Source organism: Mustela nivalis (genome assembly GCF_964662115.1).
Source record: "Mustela nivalis genome assembly, chromosome: 8".
Taxonomy (NCBI): Eukaryota; Metazoa; Chordata; class Mammalia; order Carnivora; family Mustelidae; genus Mustela; species Mustela nivalis.
Window position 1 is genome coordinate 58,762,635 of NC_139027.1, and position 20,221 is coordinate 58,782,855.

The following is a 20,221-nucleotide window of genomic DNA, read 5'->3' on the forward strand; positions in this document are numbered from 1 at the left end:
CTGCCACACTTAAGTAACTTACCACAATCTCACCACAATCTCCACCCCTAGAGTTTGGCAACCCACAACCAGGAGGCTTACAATTCCAAACTTCTCCCTGAAAAGCAGAGTGTCTGAACCCCACATGTGATACCCCAACTTTTAAGACATGCATCTGACAAATGACCCAAGTAAAAAATGGGCAGTGGACCTAGACATTTTTCCAAAAAAGACATGAAGATGTGCTTAATATCATTAATCATCAGGGAAATGTAATCAAACTACAATGAAGAATCACCCCCATACCTGTCAAATGGGTGAGACAGAAACACACACAGGCACACACACACACACACACAATGGAATATAACTCAACCACCAAAAAAGAATCAAATTTTGCCATTTGTGACAATGTGGATGGAATAAGTGAAACAGAAATACAAATACCATAAGACACTTATATGTGGAATCTAAAAAACAAAAGACTCATAAATATAGGAAACAAACTGATGGTTACTAGAGTGGGATGGGTTTGGGATACAGGCAAAATAGGTGAAGGGGATTAAGGGGTACAAACTTCCAGTTATAAAATACATAAGTCATGGAGATATAATATACAGCATAAGGAATATAGTCAATAATATTGTCATAGCTTTGTATAGTGACAGATACCTAGACTTACCATAGGGATAATTTCATAATATATATAAATATCAAATCACTACCACATATACCTGGAACTACTAGAATAGTGTAAGTAAATCATACTTCAATTAAAAAAAAGTCTTCAGAGGGCCCCTGGGTGGCTCAGTGGATTAAGCCGCTGCCTTCGGCTCAGGTCATGATCTCAGGGTCCTGGGATCAAGTCCCGCATCGGGCTCTCTGCTCAGCAGGGGGCCTGCTACCCTCTCTCTCTCTCTCTGCCTGCCTCTCCGTCTACTTGTGATCTCTCTCTGTCAGGTAAATAAATAAAATCTTAAAAAAAAAAAAAAGTCTTCAGGACTTTGGCTTCTTAAAAAAATAAGACAGGGGTTTGTTAAATGAAGTGAAAGTAAGATAGGAAAGAAAAATGCCATCAATCTAACATTTATATAGCAATTTGTGGCTCACAAGAAATTCTTCCTAACTCCTCATTCTAATGCTGAGTGTTCTAAATAATTATTGCCATTATATGGAGGAGAACACCGTGGCTCAAGAATGTTAAGTAAATCCCACTGGATCATACCTATCTTTATACAGGGTCTGACACAGAGATCAACATAAACTAATACATAATACTGCATAATTATGTACTTTACTGCTTCTTCCAGAAGGTAGATTTAAGATGATGATATTAAAGGGTCTTACTGGCTAAATGTCAGGTGGATATAAGCAGTATACAAAGTGCCAAAAAAATCATTTTATTCTAGAATGCATATCTTTCTGTAAACCAGTAACTAACCAAGTAGCAAAAAGTAAATACAATGCAAAATGTAAAAAGAAGACAAGGATGACAATGACCTACACTTGAGACATGAGGTCCTAAACACATAGCTTTGACAGCAAATTGGGCTTGCATCCATGAAACCACAGCACTGAAGCAAATGGAGAAAGAGTTCTTAAACGGGCCTAGCACAAAGATGCTGACTAAAAAATCATCCAGTCTTTCTGGTAAATATTTGCTTATCATAAAGCTTCAACCTGAAGGGCAGGCTTCTAATTAAACACACATCTAAGGATCTATTGAAATAATCTCCAAAGATGGAGACTGTGTTCTTTTGCCTCATTTCAGGTTACCAATGCCTCCTAGAAGGAAACCATGCATTTGTTTGGCATCCCAGTTTTTGTAGCTGCCATCCAGGGGTTACCCTTTGATCACCTACCAAGGCTTATATCCAAAATGACTACAACAAATGGAGAATGAGTTCTTAACCAGCTACCCCCAATGAAAAACAGAGAAGCAGCAAACTAAAATGCCTAGTCTTTCTATGAGAGGTCTATTGGTGTATCTTCTTGGCTGTACTCTGGGGGCAGGCTTTTAATTAAATACACATCTAAGAATCAATTCTGTCCTCTCCACAAACATCTCAGAGGGTGGGCACTATCTTCCTGCTCTCCCTCCGCCTCACACCAGGTTGCTGGTGTTTCTGAGAAAGGAGCTTGTCTCCATGGCTAGTGCCCCAACTTCTGTCTGCTGCCCAGAGGACAAAACCCTTGATATCCTGATTCTGTTGGCCAGTGGGACCTGCATTCATAGGCTACCACCTCAGGATTCAGTGTAGAGAGACAAAAACATTCCCATCTTCCCCTCAAAGAGATCTGTTTGCATACTTTAAAGCTGCTGCCTGAGGATCTGGCTTCCAATCTGAATCTGAACCAAGATCTTTTCCTTTGGGATACTGACAGGTCTTGGCAAACCCTCAACTACTCATAGCCATAAAGAATGAAGTAGGCTGGGGCACCTGGGTGGCTCAGTGGGTTAAGCCCCTGCCTTCAGCTCAGGTCATGATCTCAGGATCCTGGAATTGAGCCCCACATCAGGCTCTGCTCAGGGAGTCTGCTTCTCCCTCTCCCACTCCCCGTGCTTGAGTTCCCTCTCTTGCCGTCTCTCTGTCAAATAAATAAAATCTTTAAAAAAAAAAAAAAAAGAATGAAGTAGGCTACTTGGACAGGCACAAAGGTTTGAGAGATGGGTTGAGATGAAGACCATTCCTATATAAGGCTGCTGCTTCAAGACAGGTAGAAATAGCTGTTTTATCTAATGCATAGAAACTAACACAAGGAAATGGAAGAAAGAGAGGACTATGTTCCAAATGAAAGAACAAGATCAAACCTCAGAAAAAAGATTTTAATGAAACATAAATGATTTGCCTGATTCGGAGTTCAAAATAACAGTCACAAAGGTAATGCTTACCAATCTTGGGAGAAAAATGCATGAACAAAGTTAAAAATTTTAACAAAGAGAAAATATAAGAACGTGCCCAAGAGAAGTCACAGAGATGATAAATACGATAACAGAACTGAAAAATACAATAGAGGAATTCAGCAGCAGACTATATGAATAAGAAAGGATTAGCAAACTCAAAGACAGGTCAACAGAACTCATCAAATCAGAACAGCAAAAAGAAAAAAGAGAGAGAGACAAGAAAACTTAAGGGGCTTATAGGAGAATATTAAGTGAACCAACATTCATATTATACATGCCCCAGAATGAGAAAAGCCAGAAAGAAAGGGGTAGAAAACTTACATGAAGAGATAAAAGCTAAACGTCCCTACCCTTGGAGACCCACTCCAAAGCACTTTTACTTAAATTCTCTAAAGTTAAAGACAAGGAAAGAATTTTTTTTCTGGCAATTGGTTCAGCCTCACATCTATGTGGTTTTGTTCTGTTTTTAACTCCAGCTAGTTAACATACAGTGTTATATTGGTTTCAGGTATACAATATAGTGATTCAACAATTCTGTACACTACTCAGTGCTCATCAAGATAAGTGTACTATTAATTTCCTCCATCTATTTCACCCATCCCCCTGTAATGATCAATTTGTGCTCTATAGTTTAAAGTCTGGTTTTTGGTTTGTCTTTTTTTTTTTTTTTTTTTTTAAGATTTATTTATTTATTTATTTGACAGAGAGAAATCACAAGTAGGCAGAGAGGCAGGCAGAGAGAGAGAGAGAGGAGGAAGCAGGCTCCCTGCTGAGCAGAGAGCCCGATGCGGGACTCGATCCCAGGACCCTGAGATCATGACCTGAGCCTAAGGCAGCGGCTTAACCACTGAGCCACCCAGGCGCCCTGGTTTGTCTTTTTTTTTTTTTTCATTAATTTCTTCAATTCTACATATGAATGAAATCATATAGTATTTCTCTTTCTCTGACTTATTTCACTTAGCGTTATACCCTCTATTTCCAACCATGTTGTAAAAATTTCATTCTTTTTATGGCTAAGTAATATCCCATTACACACACACACACACACACACACACACACTTCATCTTCCTTATCCATTCATCAGTTGATGGACACTTGGCTGCTTCCATAATTTGGCTATTATAAATAATGCTGCAATAAACATGGGGTACATCTACCATCTTGAATTAGTATTTTTTTTTTATTTGGGGGGTAAATAACCTGGTAGGGAATTACTGGATTATATGGTAGTTTTGTTTTTAATTTTTCAGGAAACTCCATACTGTTTTCCACAAAGGCTGCACCAATAGTGCAAAAGAGTTCCTTTTTTTTCACATCCTCACCAACACTGTTGTTTCTTGTATTTTTTATTTTAGCCATTCTGACAGGAGTGAGGTGATATCTCATTATGGTTTTGATTTGCATATCCCTTAAGATGAGTGATGTTTAGCATCTTTTCATGTCTGTTGGCCATCAGTATGTCTTCTTTAGAGAAATGTCTGTTCAAATCTTCTGCCCATTTTTTATCTGAGTTGTTTTTTGGTGTTGGTTGTATCAGTTCTTTATGTATTTTGGTTATTAACCCTTTTTCAGATATGTCATTTGCAAATATCTTCTCCCACTCAGTAGGTTGTCTTTTATAGTTTGGTTGGTTGTTTCCTTTGCTGTGTGGAAGCTTTTTATTTTGATACAATCCAAACAGTTTATTTTTGCTTTTATTGCCCTTGCCTCAGGAGACATGTCTAGAAAGATACTGCTATGGCCAAAGTCAGAGATTTTATGGCCTGTGCTCTCCCCTTATAGGATTTTTATGGTTTCAGGTCTCCCATTTTGAGTATATTTTTGTGTATGGTATAAAAAAGTGGTCCAGTTCCATTTTTTTGCAGGTTGCTGTCCAGTTTCCCCAATACCATTTGTTGAAAAGACTGTCTTTTCTCCATTGCATATCCTGTCACCTTTGTCAAGGATTAATTGGCCAAAGCTGCAGGTTTATTTCTGGGTTTTCTATTCTGTTCCATTGATCTACGTGTCTGTTTTTGTGCCAGTACCATACTGTTTCGATTCCTACAGCTTTGTAATATAACTTGAAATCTGGGATTGTAATACCTCCAGTTTCTGTTTTTCTTTTTCAAGATTGCTTTGGCTACTGATGGCTTTTGTGGTTTCAAAAAATTGGGGGATCATTTATCCTAGTTCTTTGAAAAGTGCTGTTGGTATCTTGGTAGGGATTACATTAAACCTGCAGACTGCCTTGGGTAGTATGGACATTTTAACAATATTTGTTATCAAGACAAGGAGAGAATCTTAAAAGCAGCAAGGAAAAAACAATTCGTTATACATAAATGAAAGCCCAATACAGTCAAAATTGTTGAGTGGAAACTTGGCATGCAAGTAGGGAGTGGGCACAATATATTGAAAATACTGAAAGAAGGAAACTGCCAACAAGAATACTCTACCTAGCAAAGCTATCCTTCAGATTTGGCTGGGTGGGGGGTGGGGTGGGAACTGGGGGGTGATGTGGTTTGGTGTGTGGAATACAAGTTTTCCAGATAAGCAAAAGCTAAAGGAATTATTGCCCCTAGACCAGTCTTACAAGAAATGTTAAAGGGACTTTTTTTGCTGAAACATAGGGTACTGTTAGTAATAGGAAAATGTATAAAAGTATAAATCTCACTGGTAAAGGTAAATACATAGTAAAATTCAAAGTAATCTTATATTGTAAAGGAAGTTGGTTAATTACTACAAATCTAGTATGAAGATTAGAAGACAAAGGTAATAAAAATACCTACAACTACAATAATTTGTAAATGAATACTGAAAAACTGAAACATGTAAATTATGATGTCAAAACATAAAATGTGAGAGGGGGAAAAAGTAAGATTTAGAATGTGTCTGAAGTTAAGCTATCAATTTAAGATAGACTTTTATATATGTGTGTGAAATAATATATATGTGTTGTGTTATGTAACCCTCATGGTAATCACAAAGCAAAAACCTATAGATACACAAAAGATAAGAGGATTCTAAGTATATTGCTACAGAAAATCTTTGAATCACAAAGGAACAGAGCAAGAAAAATGGAAAGGAATGATGAAATCTTAAAAACAGCCAGAAAACAATTAACAAAATTCCAATAAGTACATAGCCATCAATAACAGCTTTAAATGAAAATGAACTAAACTCTCCAATACAAAGACATACAGTGGCTGAGTGAATAATAATACAAAATCCATCTATATGCGGTAAGAGACTCAATTCAAATGTAAGGACATGCAAAATGAAAGCAAAGAGTGGAAAATATATACTCCATGCAAATGAAAACCAAAAAATAGCTAGGGTAGGTGTATATACAGCTGACAAAATACACTTTAAGACCAAGAACTATAATAGGAGACAAAGAAGGTCATAAAATAGTGATAAAAGAATGAATCAAACAAGAGGGCATAATATTTGTAAATATTTATTCACCCATCTAAATACATAAAGTAAACATTAATCGACATGAGGGGAGAAATAGACATCAATTAAAAAATAGTAGAGGACTTAAATTCCCCATTTTCATCAATTAGATCACCCAGACAGAGAATCTATTTAAAAAATATTGTACTTAAATAACACATTAGAGTAGGTGGACCTAACACACACATACAGAACATTCTATCTAAGCAACAACACACAGTCTTAAGTGCACATGGAACATACTCCAGGAAAAATCCTATGTTAGACCACAAAACAGTCTTAAAAATTTTAAGAGAACTGGGTGCCTGGATGGCTCAGTGGGTTAAGCCGCTGCCTTCGGCTCAGGTCATGATCTCAGGGTCCTGGGATCAAGTCCCGCATTGGGCTCTCTGCTCAGCAGGGAGTCTGCTTCCTCCTCTCTCTCTGCCTACTTGTGATCTCTCTCTGTCAAATAAATAAATAAAATCTTTAAAAAAAATTTTTAAGAGAACTGAATCATATCAAACATTTTTTTCTGACCCCAGTGGTATGAAAACTAAAAATCAATTATAAGATGAAAAGTAGAAAACTTATAAATATGTGAAAATTAAACAATATTCTGCTGAACAACCAGGGTCAAAAAAGAAACCAAAAGAAAAAGCAGAAAATATCTTGAGAAATTTGAAAATGTAAATACAACATACCAAAACTTATGAGACTCAGCACAAACAGCTTAAGAGAGAAGGCCCCAAATGATAAATGCCTTCATTAAGAAACAAGATCTCAAATAAACAACCTAACTTTTCACCTCAAGGAACTAGAAGAACAAACTAAACCCAAGATTAGTGAAAAGGAAAAAAAGGCAATAATGAGAGCAGAGATAAATGAAATGAAAAATAAAATCAGAAATGAAAGAGACATTACAGTGGATATCACAGAAACCTTTACAAAGAATGAATAATCAAAGCCCAACAAATTAAAAAATCTGAAAAAATGGACAAAGCCATAGAAACATACAGCCTACCAAAACAAATCATGAATATACAGAAAACCTTCAATAGGCCAATAACAAGTAAGTAGATTGAATCTCTAATCAAAAATCTCCCCCAGAAAAAAAGTCCAGGACCAGATGACTTCACTGGTGAATTCTACCAACATTTAAATAAGAATACCAGTTCTTCTGAAATGCTTTCAAAAAAAGAGCAGAGAACACTTGCAGACTCATTTTAAGAAGTCAGCATTACCCTGATACCAAAAGTAGACAATGACACCATACAAAAGAAAACTACAGATGCCAATATCTCTGATGAACACAGATGCAAAAAACTTCAACAAAATATTTGCAAACTAAATTCAATAATAACACTAAAAGGATCATTCACCATGATCAAGTGCAATTTATTCCAGGATGCAAGGGATGATTCAACATTTGTAAATCAATCATTGTGATACCCACATTAACAAAATGAACAAAACAAATGATCATCTCAATATAAATAGAAAATCCATCTGACAAAATTCAACATCCATTTATGATTTTTTAAAAAAATCTCAAAAAGTGGCTTATAGAGGGAACATACCTCAACATAATAAAGGCCATGTATGACGAGCCCATAGCTAACATTATCCTCAATAGTGAGAGCTAAAAGCTTTTCCTCTGAGATCAAGAACAAGACAAGAATGCCCATTCTTTTCATTTTATTCAACACAGAATTGGAAATCCTAGCCAGAGCACTTAGGCAAAAAAATAAATAAATAAATAAAAGGTATCCAAATTGAAAAGAAAAAAGTCAAACTGTCACTCTGTGCAGATGACAGGATATAGAAGACCTACACTCCACCAAAAAGCTGTTAGAACAAACAAGTTCAGTAAAGTTGTAGGCTACAAAATCCATATACAATCCATATTGTGTTTCAATATACTAATATTGAACTATCAGAAAAAAGAAATAAAACAATCTGATTTACAACTGTATCTAAAATATAAAATACCTAGGAATAAATTTAACTGAGGAAGTCAAAGAGATGCACACTGAAAACCATAAGGCATTGATGAAAGATTGAAGGTGACACAAATAAATAAACTGAAAGATAAGCCATGATCATATTGGAAGAATAATGTTAATATGTCCATACTATTCAAAGGAATTACAATTTAATGCAATCCTTTTCAAAATTCTGAAGGCATTTTTTTCACATAAAAAGAATAAACAATCCTAAAATTTGTGTGGAAGTACAAAAGATCCCAAATAGCTAAAACAGTCTTAAAAAAGAAGAACCAAGCTAGAGGTATCACACTTCCTGATTTTAAGCTATATTACAGAGCTACAGTAATCAAAACAGTATTGCACTGGCATAAAAAAACAGACACACGGATCAATGGAAAAGAACAGAGAGCCCAGAATTAAACCTAAGCATATATGATCAATTAATTTACAACACTGGAGACAAAAATATACAAAGAGTAAAAGACAGTCTCCTCAATAATTGGTGCCAGAAAAACTGTCACAGCTACATACAAAAGAACGAAACTAGACCACTATCTTACATGCACAAAATAACCTAAAATGGATTAAAGACCTGAACATAAAACCTGAAACTGTAAAACTCCTTAACAAAATACAGGCAATGATGGGGCACTTGGGTGACTCAGTCAGTTAAGTGCCTGCCTTCAGCTCAGGTCATGATCCCAGCTGTCCTGGGATTGAGCCCAGCATCCAGCTCCCTGCTCAGCGGGAAGCCTGCTTCTCCTTCTCCCTCTCCCACTCCCCCTTCTTGTGTTCTCTCTCTCTTTCTCTCTGTCTCAAATAATAATATCGGAAGGAAGGAGGGAGGGAAGGGGGGAGGGAGGGAGGGAGGGAGAAAATACAGGCAATGAGAGCCTTGACCTCTATCTTGGAGACAAATTTTTGGATCTGACACTAAAAGTAAAATCAACAAAGACAAAAATAAATAAGTGGGACTATATCAAACTAAAAAGTTTCTGCATTTTGCCATCACCAAAATGAAAAGACAACCTCCTGAATAGAAGAAAATATTTACAAATCATGTATCTAATAAGGGGTTAATATCCAAAATATATAAAGAGCTCAACAATTCAAAAGCAAGCAAACAACCCAGTTAAAAATGGACACAGGGTCTAAGTAGACATTTTTCTAAAGATGATATACAGACATCCAACAGGTACACAAAAGTGTACTCAACATCAGTAATCATTAAAAAAATGCTAATCAAAACCTCAGTGAGAAATCACATCACACCTGTAAGAATGATTATTAGCAAAAAGACAAGAAATAATAAGGATTGGCAAAGATGTGGAGGAACGGGAACCCTGTGCACTATTGGTGTGAATGTATACTATAGAAAACAAGATGGAGATTCTTCAAAAAGTTAAAAATAGAACTACTGTTTGAACCAGAAATTCGACTTCTGTGTATCTGCCAAAGCAAATAAAAATACTAACTTGAAAAGGTATCTGCGCACTCATGTTAATTGCAACATTCACAATAGCCAATAAATGGAGACAACCTAAGTGTCCATCAATGGCTGAAAAACGAAATGTGGCATAAATACATAAGGGAATATTATTCAGCCATAAAAATCAAGGAAAGCTGTCATTTGTGATAACATGGATGGATCCTGAGGTCACTATAAGAAGTGAAATAAGTCAGACAGAGACAGACAGATACTGTATTATCTCACTCATGTGGAATCTTATAAAACAAAAAACTCAAAAACTCAAACTCCTATAGACAGAAAAGACATTACTGTTTACCAGAGACCAGGGGCGGGGCAGGGGGGGAGTTGGGAGAAATGGGTGAAAGTGATCAAAAGGTAGAAAATTCCATTTAGGGGTGCCTGAGTGACTCAGTCAGTTAAGCATCTGCCTTCAGCTCTTGTCATGATCCCAGGGTCCCGGGATCAAGCCCTATATTAGGCTCCCTGACATTAGGCTCCCTGCTCCTCAGGGAGCCTGCTTCTTCCTCTCCCACTCCTACTGCTTATGCGTTCTCTCTCTCTCTCTCTCCACCACACTCTGACAAATAAATAAATAAACTCTTTAAAGAAACTTCCATTTATAAAATAAGTCATAAGGAGGGGCGGGGCGCCTGGGTGGCTCGATGGGTTAAGCCTCTGCCTTCAGCTCAGGTCATAATCTCAGGGTCCTGGGACCCAGCCCCGCATCCCATCAGGCTCTCTGCTCAGCAGGGAGCCTGCTTCCCCCTCTTTTTCTGCCTGTCTCTTTACCTACTTGTGATCTCTGACTGTCAAATAAATAAATAAAATCTTGTAAAAAAAAATAAGTCATAAGGATACAATGTACAGCATGATGACTGTAGTCAATAATACTATACTGTATTTCTGAAAGGTGTTAAGAGAGTACATATTAAAAGTTCTCATCACAAGAAAAAAAATTATAACTGGTATATTAGATATTCACTAGATATACTGTGGTGACCATTCCACAATATAGCAAATCATTTTGTTGTACACCTAAAACTAATGTTTTACACCAGTAATACCAGCTTTTTAAATGTATTAAATTTTAAAAATAAAAATATCCAAATTATTAAACATACATAAAATTTATCCAAACTTTCATGTCAAACTTATAAAAGTTTATAACTGCCTCTACTAATTTTTTTTCTATCACAAATAATAAAGTTAACAGGCCAGTAATAAATAGTTTACAGATCAGTTATTAGTCTTTATCCTATACTTTGAGTAATATTTGTCTAAGAATAATGCCCCACTAAACTTAGGGAAGAAGCTCATATAGTAAATCTGTGATAAAATAATAAGAAACGTTGGATGTGTTCAAATCAGACTTAATGGATATGCACTGTGAAGGATTTACAATAATGGCTAATGATCACAGTGTTTCTGTTTTTAAAAAGCATCATCAGGGGTCAGATTAATACAATTTTCTTGATCCGGTACTGAAAGAAATTATCCAGTAATTTAGCATCTTTCCTATAGAACTAATAAGACCAGGATACAACCAGCAAGGCTTTTCTGGAAAGCAATTCTCATCCTATCAATTTAGTTTATTTCTATCACAGACTACATAGTTAAGTTATAATCTTCATACCCCAATTTTAGAAGGCTCATGATTGTGTCCTGTATTCCAAAATAAGCTGGAAAGTGTGTGTAGGTGAGGGGGGGCATGTATGCGTGTGCGTAGAAAGCATCTATTCTTTCTTTCTGCCTTTTTTTTTTTTAATCTTAAACACCTCTCTACCACTATCAGAGGCCAATCTCAATAAGAATATCAAAATAGTAAAGCAAACAATCATTGAGCATTTACAATGTGCCAGGAATTCTTCTAAGTATTTTAGGTGCCATGCTAAAATTAGTTATCCTCCATTTAAAGAATACCTATCACTTAGTCTCTTTTATTTAAATAGAAATAAATTTTAAAATGACATGAAAAATGTAAAATTGATAGAAATAAATGTAAGGTCTATAAAATATAATAGTACTGTAGTGTGAAAAAAGTCTATCTAAAGTTCCACAAAGTTCAGCCCCTATGTCACTTGTTTTTGTAGGGCCCACAACTAGAATGGTTTTTATATTTTAAATGGTTTGGGAAAAGTAAAAAGAACTTTGGAAAAAGTCAAAATTTTGTGACACATGAAAATTATATGAAATTCAATTTCAATGTCTACAAATAAAGTTTTATTGGAGCACAGCCATGCTCATTCTTTTCCATATTGTTTATGGCTGTTTTCATGCTACAATGACAGAACTGAGTAGCACTTTACCTGGCTATTTAGCACGCTGCCAATTGTAGTAACCATGGCTATAAATGCACAGAGTTTCAAGTGCCACACACATTGCCATACCACAGTGCATACTCATATTATCAAAATAAGGAAAGAAAATAGAACTCAAAATGTCATACTTTTGAAGCACAGTAGAATGTGGCTTTTGTTACTGAGTTAAAAGTAAAGCACTGTGTTTATAATGTAATGATAAAATAGCTATGCTCAAAAGAATCCAATATAGTAACACCAAAGGACTCATCATAGTATCCCCTGCCCACAGGCAAGCAACAGTGAGAAAAAGTAGAAAATTTACAAAGAAGTGTCTCATCATAGGAGAATTTCTTCACTAACAGAAAATAAACATGAGGTATGACCAAACTAAGTTTCTCAGTAGCTCATTTGTTAGTCAAGCAAGGAAAGCCATTCACTGATGAGTTAATGAAATCATGTTTGACTGCAGAAGATGAAAAGATGTGTCCAGAGAAAATAAACTTAAGACTTTTGGCCATTGGGCAAGTACATTTGCTCAAAAAGTTGAGAAAAGAAGATGATTTCAAGTGGTCTTCTGTGGTCAACAAATGTACACTATTCAACTGCTTTTTTTTTTTTTTTCTTAATTTGAGGAGTCAGTGCAAAGTTTGAAGTAACTGAAGAGTTAGTCTCTATGAACAGTCTGTGTAAAACAACTTCAGGCAAGAATATTTTCAAAGTTGAGAAAACTCCAGTACAACCTAAAGTGGAATCTGCTAAGATGTGCTATAACTGATTATGATAATATATATGGAAGGGGGAAAAAGACAATTTATAACCTTGTAAAAAGGTGTTTTATAAAAAAAAGTTAAGGTGTTTAAATCTATTATTTAAAATAAAATTAATTTTAAAATTTTAAATGTTTAAATATTTACTCAACCGTTAACTTGCAGAAAATATGTAAATATGTCATATGTTACTGAACCAAAAATGTCAAAGGTGAACTTCATTCACTCCTGTGAGTTTCACAACTTTCAGTTTTGTGAATTTTTGTCAAAAATAGAAGATGAATATCCTGACTTGCCCTTCTATCCAGAAGTTCAAAAACTTAAGCTGTGGTAAAAGCAGTGACTTTTTTTTCTTTTTAGCTCTATGCTGAGACTGAAATTTTTCTGAATGAGAACCACCACTGACTACTATTATCAAATTGAATAGCCTTTTGAAATCAGCTCTTGTTTCAAATTTGATCATGTTCCTTGATGAATTAAAACTAAAATTACAAGGCAAACAGTTACTATATATGAAATTTTTACTAAATGAAGTAAAGCTATTAATGTTGTTTGAATTACAAAGTAATGTCAAGTTGGGTTGTCAAGAATTAATGAAAGAACTGAGATCTGTATTTCCACATAAATCTGAAATAGATATATTTTCTGATCGCAAACTAAGTTCTATAAGAGTAAACAACTGTCCCAGTTTTAGCACTTCGAGTCCCAAATCCTCAAAAACCACTCAGTCCTGGAATATCAGAACAACTGGCCTCCCTAATTCCAGCAGCATTTTTCAGACCTAAATACAAATGCCAAGTATATATTCCTATTTCAAAATCCATCAACTGTGCAGTTGAGGAGCTTCCCAGAAACAGCAATTGGAAATGATTAATCTGCAATGTAATGACATGCTAAAAGGCAAATATCAAGAGAAGAATCTAACAGAATTCTATAAAATATGATGCTGTTGATAGACTGGTGCAGTTTCTGGTAGCACCTACCTGTTTGAAAGGACATTTTCAAAGGTGAAATACACAAAATATCAACAGAGATCAACATTAACAGAACATTTGCAGTTGAGTTTGATAACAGAAAACTAACTTCAATTAAATTGAACCTCAAATTAAATGCTATCTCCACATTCCCATTAGATGTGTATCACACAGAATACTCAATTATATTTTAAATTTTATTAATAAAAACTTAGAGAACTTTTCTCTCTTGATCTATAAATACTTACATAGTATCTTCAGTTTTGCTTCTTGGCCTGCAAAGCCTAAAATATTTATTATCTGGCCCTTTACCTAATGGGACCCCTTATTGTGACTAAGACAAATAGAGTTAAGAGATGGGGACTGTAACAGTTGACAAGAAACTAAATGAAGCAGTAACCACTGGTTTTTATGAGAAAAATAAACAGCAGTGATATATATTTAAAAGACTAACATACCAGAGTCAGAAGCAATCACTTCATTACACCAATCTCTTTGGATGTCCTAGAATCTAAATCTTAGACCTTAACCCTTCTGCCATGGTTAATTTTCCTTTACATAAAAAAACTGGCATGGATTCAAGGAAGATTGATAATGACTAATACCGTGAAACTTGGTATCTATTTTTAAAAGTTTTATAAAGTTTTTTAGCTCAAAAAATGTCAAGATTACAGACATAACAATTTCTATTTAAAACTACAGAAAGTACCCTGGGCTGTTTTTAAAGTCCAAGGAAGATTTTTTAAAAATAAAAAATTAAAAAGCAGGGTAGGGGTTTTTATTTGTTTGTTTTTTGTCTTTAGTTTTGTTTAGTCATAAGAATAATTTCTTGAGGGGTGCCTGGGTGGCTCAGTGGGTTAAAGCCTCTGCTTTCGGCTCAGGTCATGATCCCAAGGTCCTGGGATCAAGCCCCTCATCGGGCTCTCTGCTCAGCAGGGAGCCTGCTTCCTCCTCTCTCTCTACGTGCCTCTCTGCCTACGTGTGATCTCTGTCTGTCAAATGAATAAATAAAATCTTTTTAAAAAAATTATAATTTATTGACTACTGGGAAGAGAGACTGTTGAACAACTTTGTGAGAGAGACTTAACTTTACATCCCTTAAGATCTTCAAGAGAGTAACGATCTTACTGTAGGATTTATATTTTTATCTACTTAAAGGCAAGAGCCATCTACTGTTCTAAAAAAAATTCAGGGGCGCCTGGGTGGCTCAGTGGATTGGGCCTCTGCCTTCGGCTCAGGTCATGATCTCAGGGTCCTGGGATGGAGCCCCACATCGGGCTCTTTGCCTGCTTCCCCCTCTCTTTCTGCCTGTCTACTTGTGATCTCTCGCTCACTGACAAATGTATAAAATTAAAAAAAAAAAAACTTAAAAAAAATTCAGATGTCCTATGAAAGCATTACAATCCAGATTTCACAGCATGATATGGAAATATCATATTAGAAGTGTTACACGATTTCTGAACTATATAACTAAACAAAACATCCTGGTCTATACAAAAATATCCCAAAATAATAAGTAATTCTGAGTTAATGACAGACAGTAATGTGTATTTTTATAGAAATACAACTGTCATCAAAGCATTTCTTGGTGCTAAGACTACAGGGAGGAATACAGTAAAATGCTGCTGGTAAGCTTTAGAAAATATAATTTACTGGGAAGGTAGACTAAATAAATAAATAATAAGTTAACATAAGCATAGTGCCAAATGAGTGGTATATGCATGCATGCACTAAGCTATAAGAGAAACGCATAACTGATACTTATAAATACCCACCAATTATACACAATTACTTGTTTCAAGGATGAGAATATGTAAATTAATGTCTATATAATATGTATCAATAAAAAGAAATTAAATTGTAGCACTATCACATAGCTTTTCTCTTCAGCCTAATGGCATATAAATGTAAGCAAAGATTTCTCTTTTAAAAGCATCATTTGATATTCTAAACCAGGGCCAACAGGTATATTGTTGTTATGAGAGCAAATAACCCACAAATACCGTATTCTTTTCCACTGAGAAGGGGGGGGGAGGCCTTATAAACGTTCTCAACACAATTCTCTAGGTAACCACGACTTATCAACTAGAATTGGCACTTACATGAAACTTACTTGCCATCCACGTTTTAAGGTATCATTTTAAGAACAGAAGGAAAAACATAGACATAGTTTACTCATTTGACTTCAGTTAAGATATTAGCCCTAAAGGTATGTATGACAATCACTGGAATACTTTCATACTTTTTGGGTTTGGCTGTTGCTATCTCTTGAGTTTTCAGTATTTCAACCTGGTTTAAATTAGGATTATTTTAAAACATTTCTCTTTCTACTAGGGCTATAGTAAAAGGTTCTGTTAACAATTTTCATTACAGGCCCTTATTAGATTTAAGATAATTAATGTTGTGATATTTTATTTTTAAAAGGAGAAAAGAAAGAAGACGGCATAGAACAGGTAAAACACTTCCTCTTAACATTTATCATTAGACAATTAAATTCCAAAAGAAAAGCATAGTATACATGATTATTTTGAACTCAGAATAAGATGCCTACTGGTATACATTAACTGGAAAACATTTTTCTAAATAACTATTCAAGTTTTCAGTATTTCAAGGTTATATATTAAAAGTTGTTTCTGTAAAAGAAAACAGTACATAATGGAATGTGTAGAAATGAAATTATAATAATCCAGTGAGGAGAAAGGAGGAGGGATATACATGAATTAAAGTTACCATGAGTTGATAATTGATGAAGGTGGGTGATGGGTAAAATAGCAGTTTACATACACCATTTTCTCTATTATGTTTGAAACTATCCAAAATTAAGTTTATTTTTTATTTAAATTTTACTTAGTTAACATACAGTGCAATACTGGTTTCTGGAGTAGAATTCAGTGTTTTATCACTTACATAGAACACTCAGTGCTCATCACAAGTGCCTTCTTTAATCCCCCATCACCCTTCTAGCCCATCCCCGCCCCGCACCACCTCCCTCCATCAACCTCAGATTGTTCTCTATCATTAAGAGTTTCTTATGGCTTGTTTCCCTCTATCCTTTTTCTCTTTTCCCCCTTCCCTTATGTTCATCTGTTTTCTGCCTTAAATTTCACATATGAGTGAGATCATATGGTATTTGTCTTTCTCTGACTTATTTCATTTAGCATAATACACTTTAGCTCCATCCACATAGTTGCAAATGCCAAGATTTCACCAAAATTATGTTTAAAAATAAAAGGTTTATAATAATGACAAGGGTATCCAATTCATTTTTATTATTTTTATGTATAATTTTTATAAGTAATGCATGTGGAGTCCCTCTCCATATTCTGCCATTAACATATCTAAGTTCATTTTGAAGACTGTTAAACCAATTTCAAAAAGGTTAGGTGTAAGTCAGAGAAGAACTCATAATTTACAGTTTACATAAGTTTACAGTGGATTACCATGGTAACTGATTCATTATGAAACTCTTCCCAGCTCACAGCCTTACAATAGTGAGTGGACTAGGTTGGAGCCCTGGGCCATAGGCCATAGTTTTTCTGACCCCAGGTTTAGAGTAATGAGTTGATGGCCCAACAACCTCCACACACCCAATAAAAGAGAGAAAGAGAGAGATTAAAATCTAAGAACACATGGATTTTTAGGTGCTTGATATGTTTGAATCCCCTGTAGTCATTATCAGTTTTGATGTGCCAATTGTCTCCCTTCATCTTGGCTCCTTTGTCCTTTTGCTATGGATCAATTAGTCTTTGGCAGCTGCTTTACTTTTATGATGCAAGATGTCCCAGACTCATACATTCCCTGCTTTAAATGTAGAACCTACTATTTCTCCATTTTTATTTTCTCTAGGATTTTATAGCTTTTAGGCTTTTTCAGTGAATACAAATAAAACTTTTTTTAAAAATATGTAACAGTTATTTCCAACTTAAAATTAAGATAAAAAGTTTAATTCATTGCTTTGTGTTTTGTCTTGCAGCTCTTTAGCTTTATGCAAAAAATCTTAGCCCTTAAGTATACTAACATTTTCTCTTTTAACTAAATATCACTTACCTGAAACTGCTTCCACCTAGTCACCAATGACCTCCAAATTGCCAAACCAATTATTACTGTTTAGCTCATCAGCACTTTCTATACTAACACTACAGACTGTTCTCTTCATCTTGAAACATTCAGCTTCCGTTAAACTCAGTTCTCTTACCTTGCTATTTCATTTCTGTCTCCTTCTATGGCTTTTTACTTGCTTTTAGCCTTTTCTTCTTTAACAGTTCTATAATATTATCCCTTGACGTTTTTATCAACTCTCAGGAATCAGTAGCAGAGAGACATAATTGCTAAAACTCCGAGTTTCAGACTGATATATCCTGTTCCTGCGGAGGTATTGCCATACTGTTAATTGTCCCCTCTGTGGGGCGCCTGGGTGACTCAGTGGGTTAAGCCTCTGCGTTCAGCTCAGGTCATGATCTCAGGGTCCTGGGATCGAGCCCCGCATCAGGCTCTCTGCTCAGCAGGGAGCCTGCTTCCCCCTCTCTCTCTGCCTGCCTCTCTGCCTACTTGTAATCTTTCTCTCTGTCAAATAAATAAATAAAATCTTAAAAAAAAAAATTGTCCCTTCTCTGTGAAGTACCATAGCATCCTGTGCTTCTACCACAATAAATGTGACTTTTTATTATACCTTCTGGTTAACTGTTTCTCCCACCACGCCGTAAGATTCTTAAAGGCAATATTTGTGTCCCTTTTGCTCACCATCTTATTAGCAGCAGGTATGGAATTCTGTAAATACCGTTAGATACAAATGAACAAATAAATATCTCTTTGACTAGATAATATCTGTTAAATGAAAATTTTCCACAGACAATTTACTAACATAGGAAGCTTTTATTCAAATGATTCATGGATCAGGCAGCATCCAGTCTGGTAGTTAGAAAGGAAGTCCAGGAGCACCTGGGTGCTCAGTCTGTTAAGTGTATGCCTTCCACTCAGGTCCTGATCTCGGGGTCCTGAGATTGACCCTCATTGACCCCCTGCTCCACAGGGAGCCTGCTTCTCCCTCTGCCTCTCTCTCTTTCTCTGAATAAATAAATAAATAAAGTATTTTTTAAAAAAACAAAAAGGAATGGAAATCCAAAAAACTGTAAAGGGAAGAGATTTTTTTTTTTAATTCATTTATTTCAGAGAGAGAGAGAGTATGAACAGAAAGAGAGGCAGAGGGAGAGAATGTTCAAACAGACTCTCCTGTGAGTGTGGAGCAGGACTTGGGTCTCAATCCCAGGACCCATGAGATCACAGCCTGAACTGAAATTGAGTAGAACTGACTGAGCCACCCCAGCTGCCCCAAGGCAAGAGATATTTACAGCACTAAGTGAGCAGGAACAAGGAAGTTATACCGGGCATTTGCTAACTGGATTAGTTTCCTTATATGGAGCAAAGGGAAGTTTTGGAGCAGGGTTTGGTAACTTGTGCGAAATAGACAAGCACTAACTAGTTGACATACGCCTTCTTTTTCTGGGAGGGCCACACATAGAAACTTAGTTAAGTTCTGCCTTGCTGATGTTGAGTTTAGCATGAGCAATTTCATCTATGGTTACTTTAACGTATCTGAGACATAATGTATCCAAAACCAAACTCATTGTTTTACCCTCCAGACCCAAATCTACTCCTCTTATATGGTATTTGTCACTCTTGATTCCCTATAACCTACTCACAACTATTAAAGCTAATCATCAAGTTTTATTGATTATTGCTCTTAAATATTTCTAGAGTCTAGCCCCACTATAATTCAGGTTGATTTTTTTTTTTTAAGATTTTATTTATTTGTCAGAGAGAGAAAGAGAGAAAGAGAGAGTGCAAGCGAGCATAAGCAGGCAGAGTGGCAGGCAGAGGCAGATAGAGAAGCAGGCTCCCCACTAAGCAAGGAGCCCGATGCAGGACCCCAGGATCATGACCCAAGCCAAAGGCAGCAGCTCAACCGAGTGAGCCACCCAGGCATCCCTATAATTCAGGTTTTAATCATCTCAACCTGGAATACTACTTCCTGATTAATATCCTCATCTTTAGTTTCTCCCTCCCCCCACTGCCACCACTACCTCAAATCTCACCTCCACAAAGCTGTGAGAGTGATCTACCTATCATTCCCCTGACTAAAACGCCATATGATAAAGTCTAAGCTACTTATTATGGTATGTAAGACTCTCCGTTACCTAATATGCCTGGTTCAGTCAGTTAAATGGCCAACTCTTGATTTTGGCTCAGGTCATGATCTCAGGATGGTAAGATCAAGCCCCGCGTCGGGATCTGGGTTCAGCAGGGAGTCTGCTTGAGATTTTCTCCCTCTCCCTTTGCCCCTCCTCCTGCTTATGTGCTCTAAAATAAATACATCTTTAAAAAAATAACATATATTACACCAATATTATTATAGCTTATCT

General features: G+C 35.9%; 1 protein-coding gene and 1 long non-coding RNA gene across 12 annotated transcripts in view; both read left to right on the forward strand.

Annotated features, from left to right (window-relative positions):
- Positions 1–20,221, forward strand: part of WDPCP (WD repeat containing planar cell polarity effector) — a 506,774-nt gene that overhangs the window by 447,896 nt on the left and 38,657 nt on the right. For 9 of the 11 annotated variants that reach the window (XM_082746657.1, XM_082746660.1, XM_082746658.1 and 6 more), the window contains one exon: positions 16,227–16,255. The exons of the other annotated variants lie outside the window; for them this stretch is intronic. In XM_082746657.1, the coding sequence (XP_082602783.1) occupies positions 16,227–16,255 (29 nt within the window). The remainder of the gene's footprint in view (positions 1–16,226; positions 16,256–20,221) is intronic. 11 annotated transcript variants of the gene reach the window in all.
- The window catches only part of LOC309872503, an 857,896-nt gene that overhangs the window by 434,078 nt on the left and 403,597 nt on the right, over positions 1–20,221 (forward strand). The window lies entirely within an intron of this gene.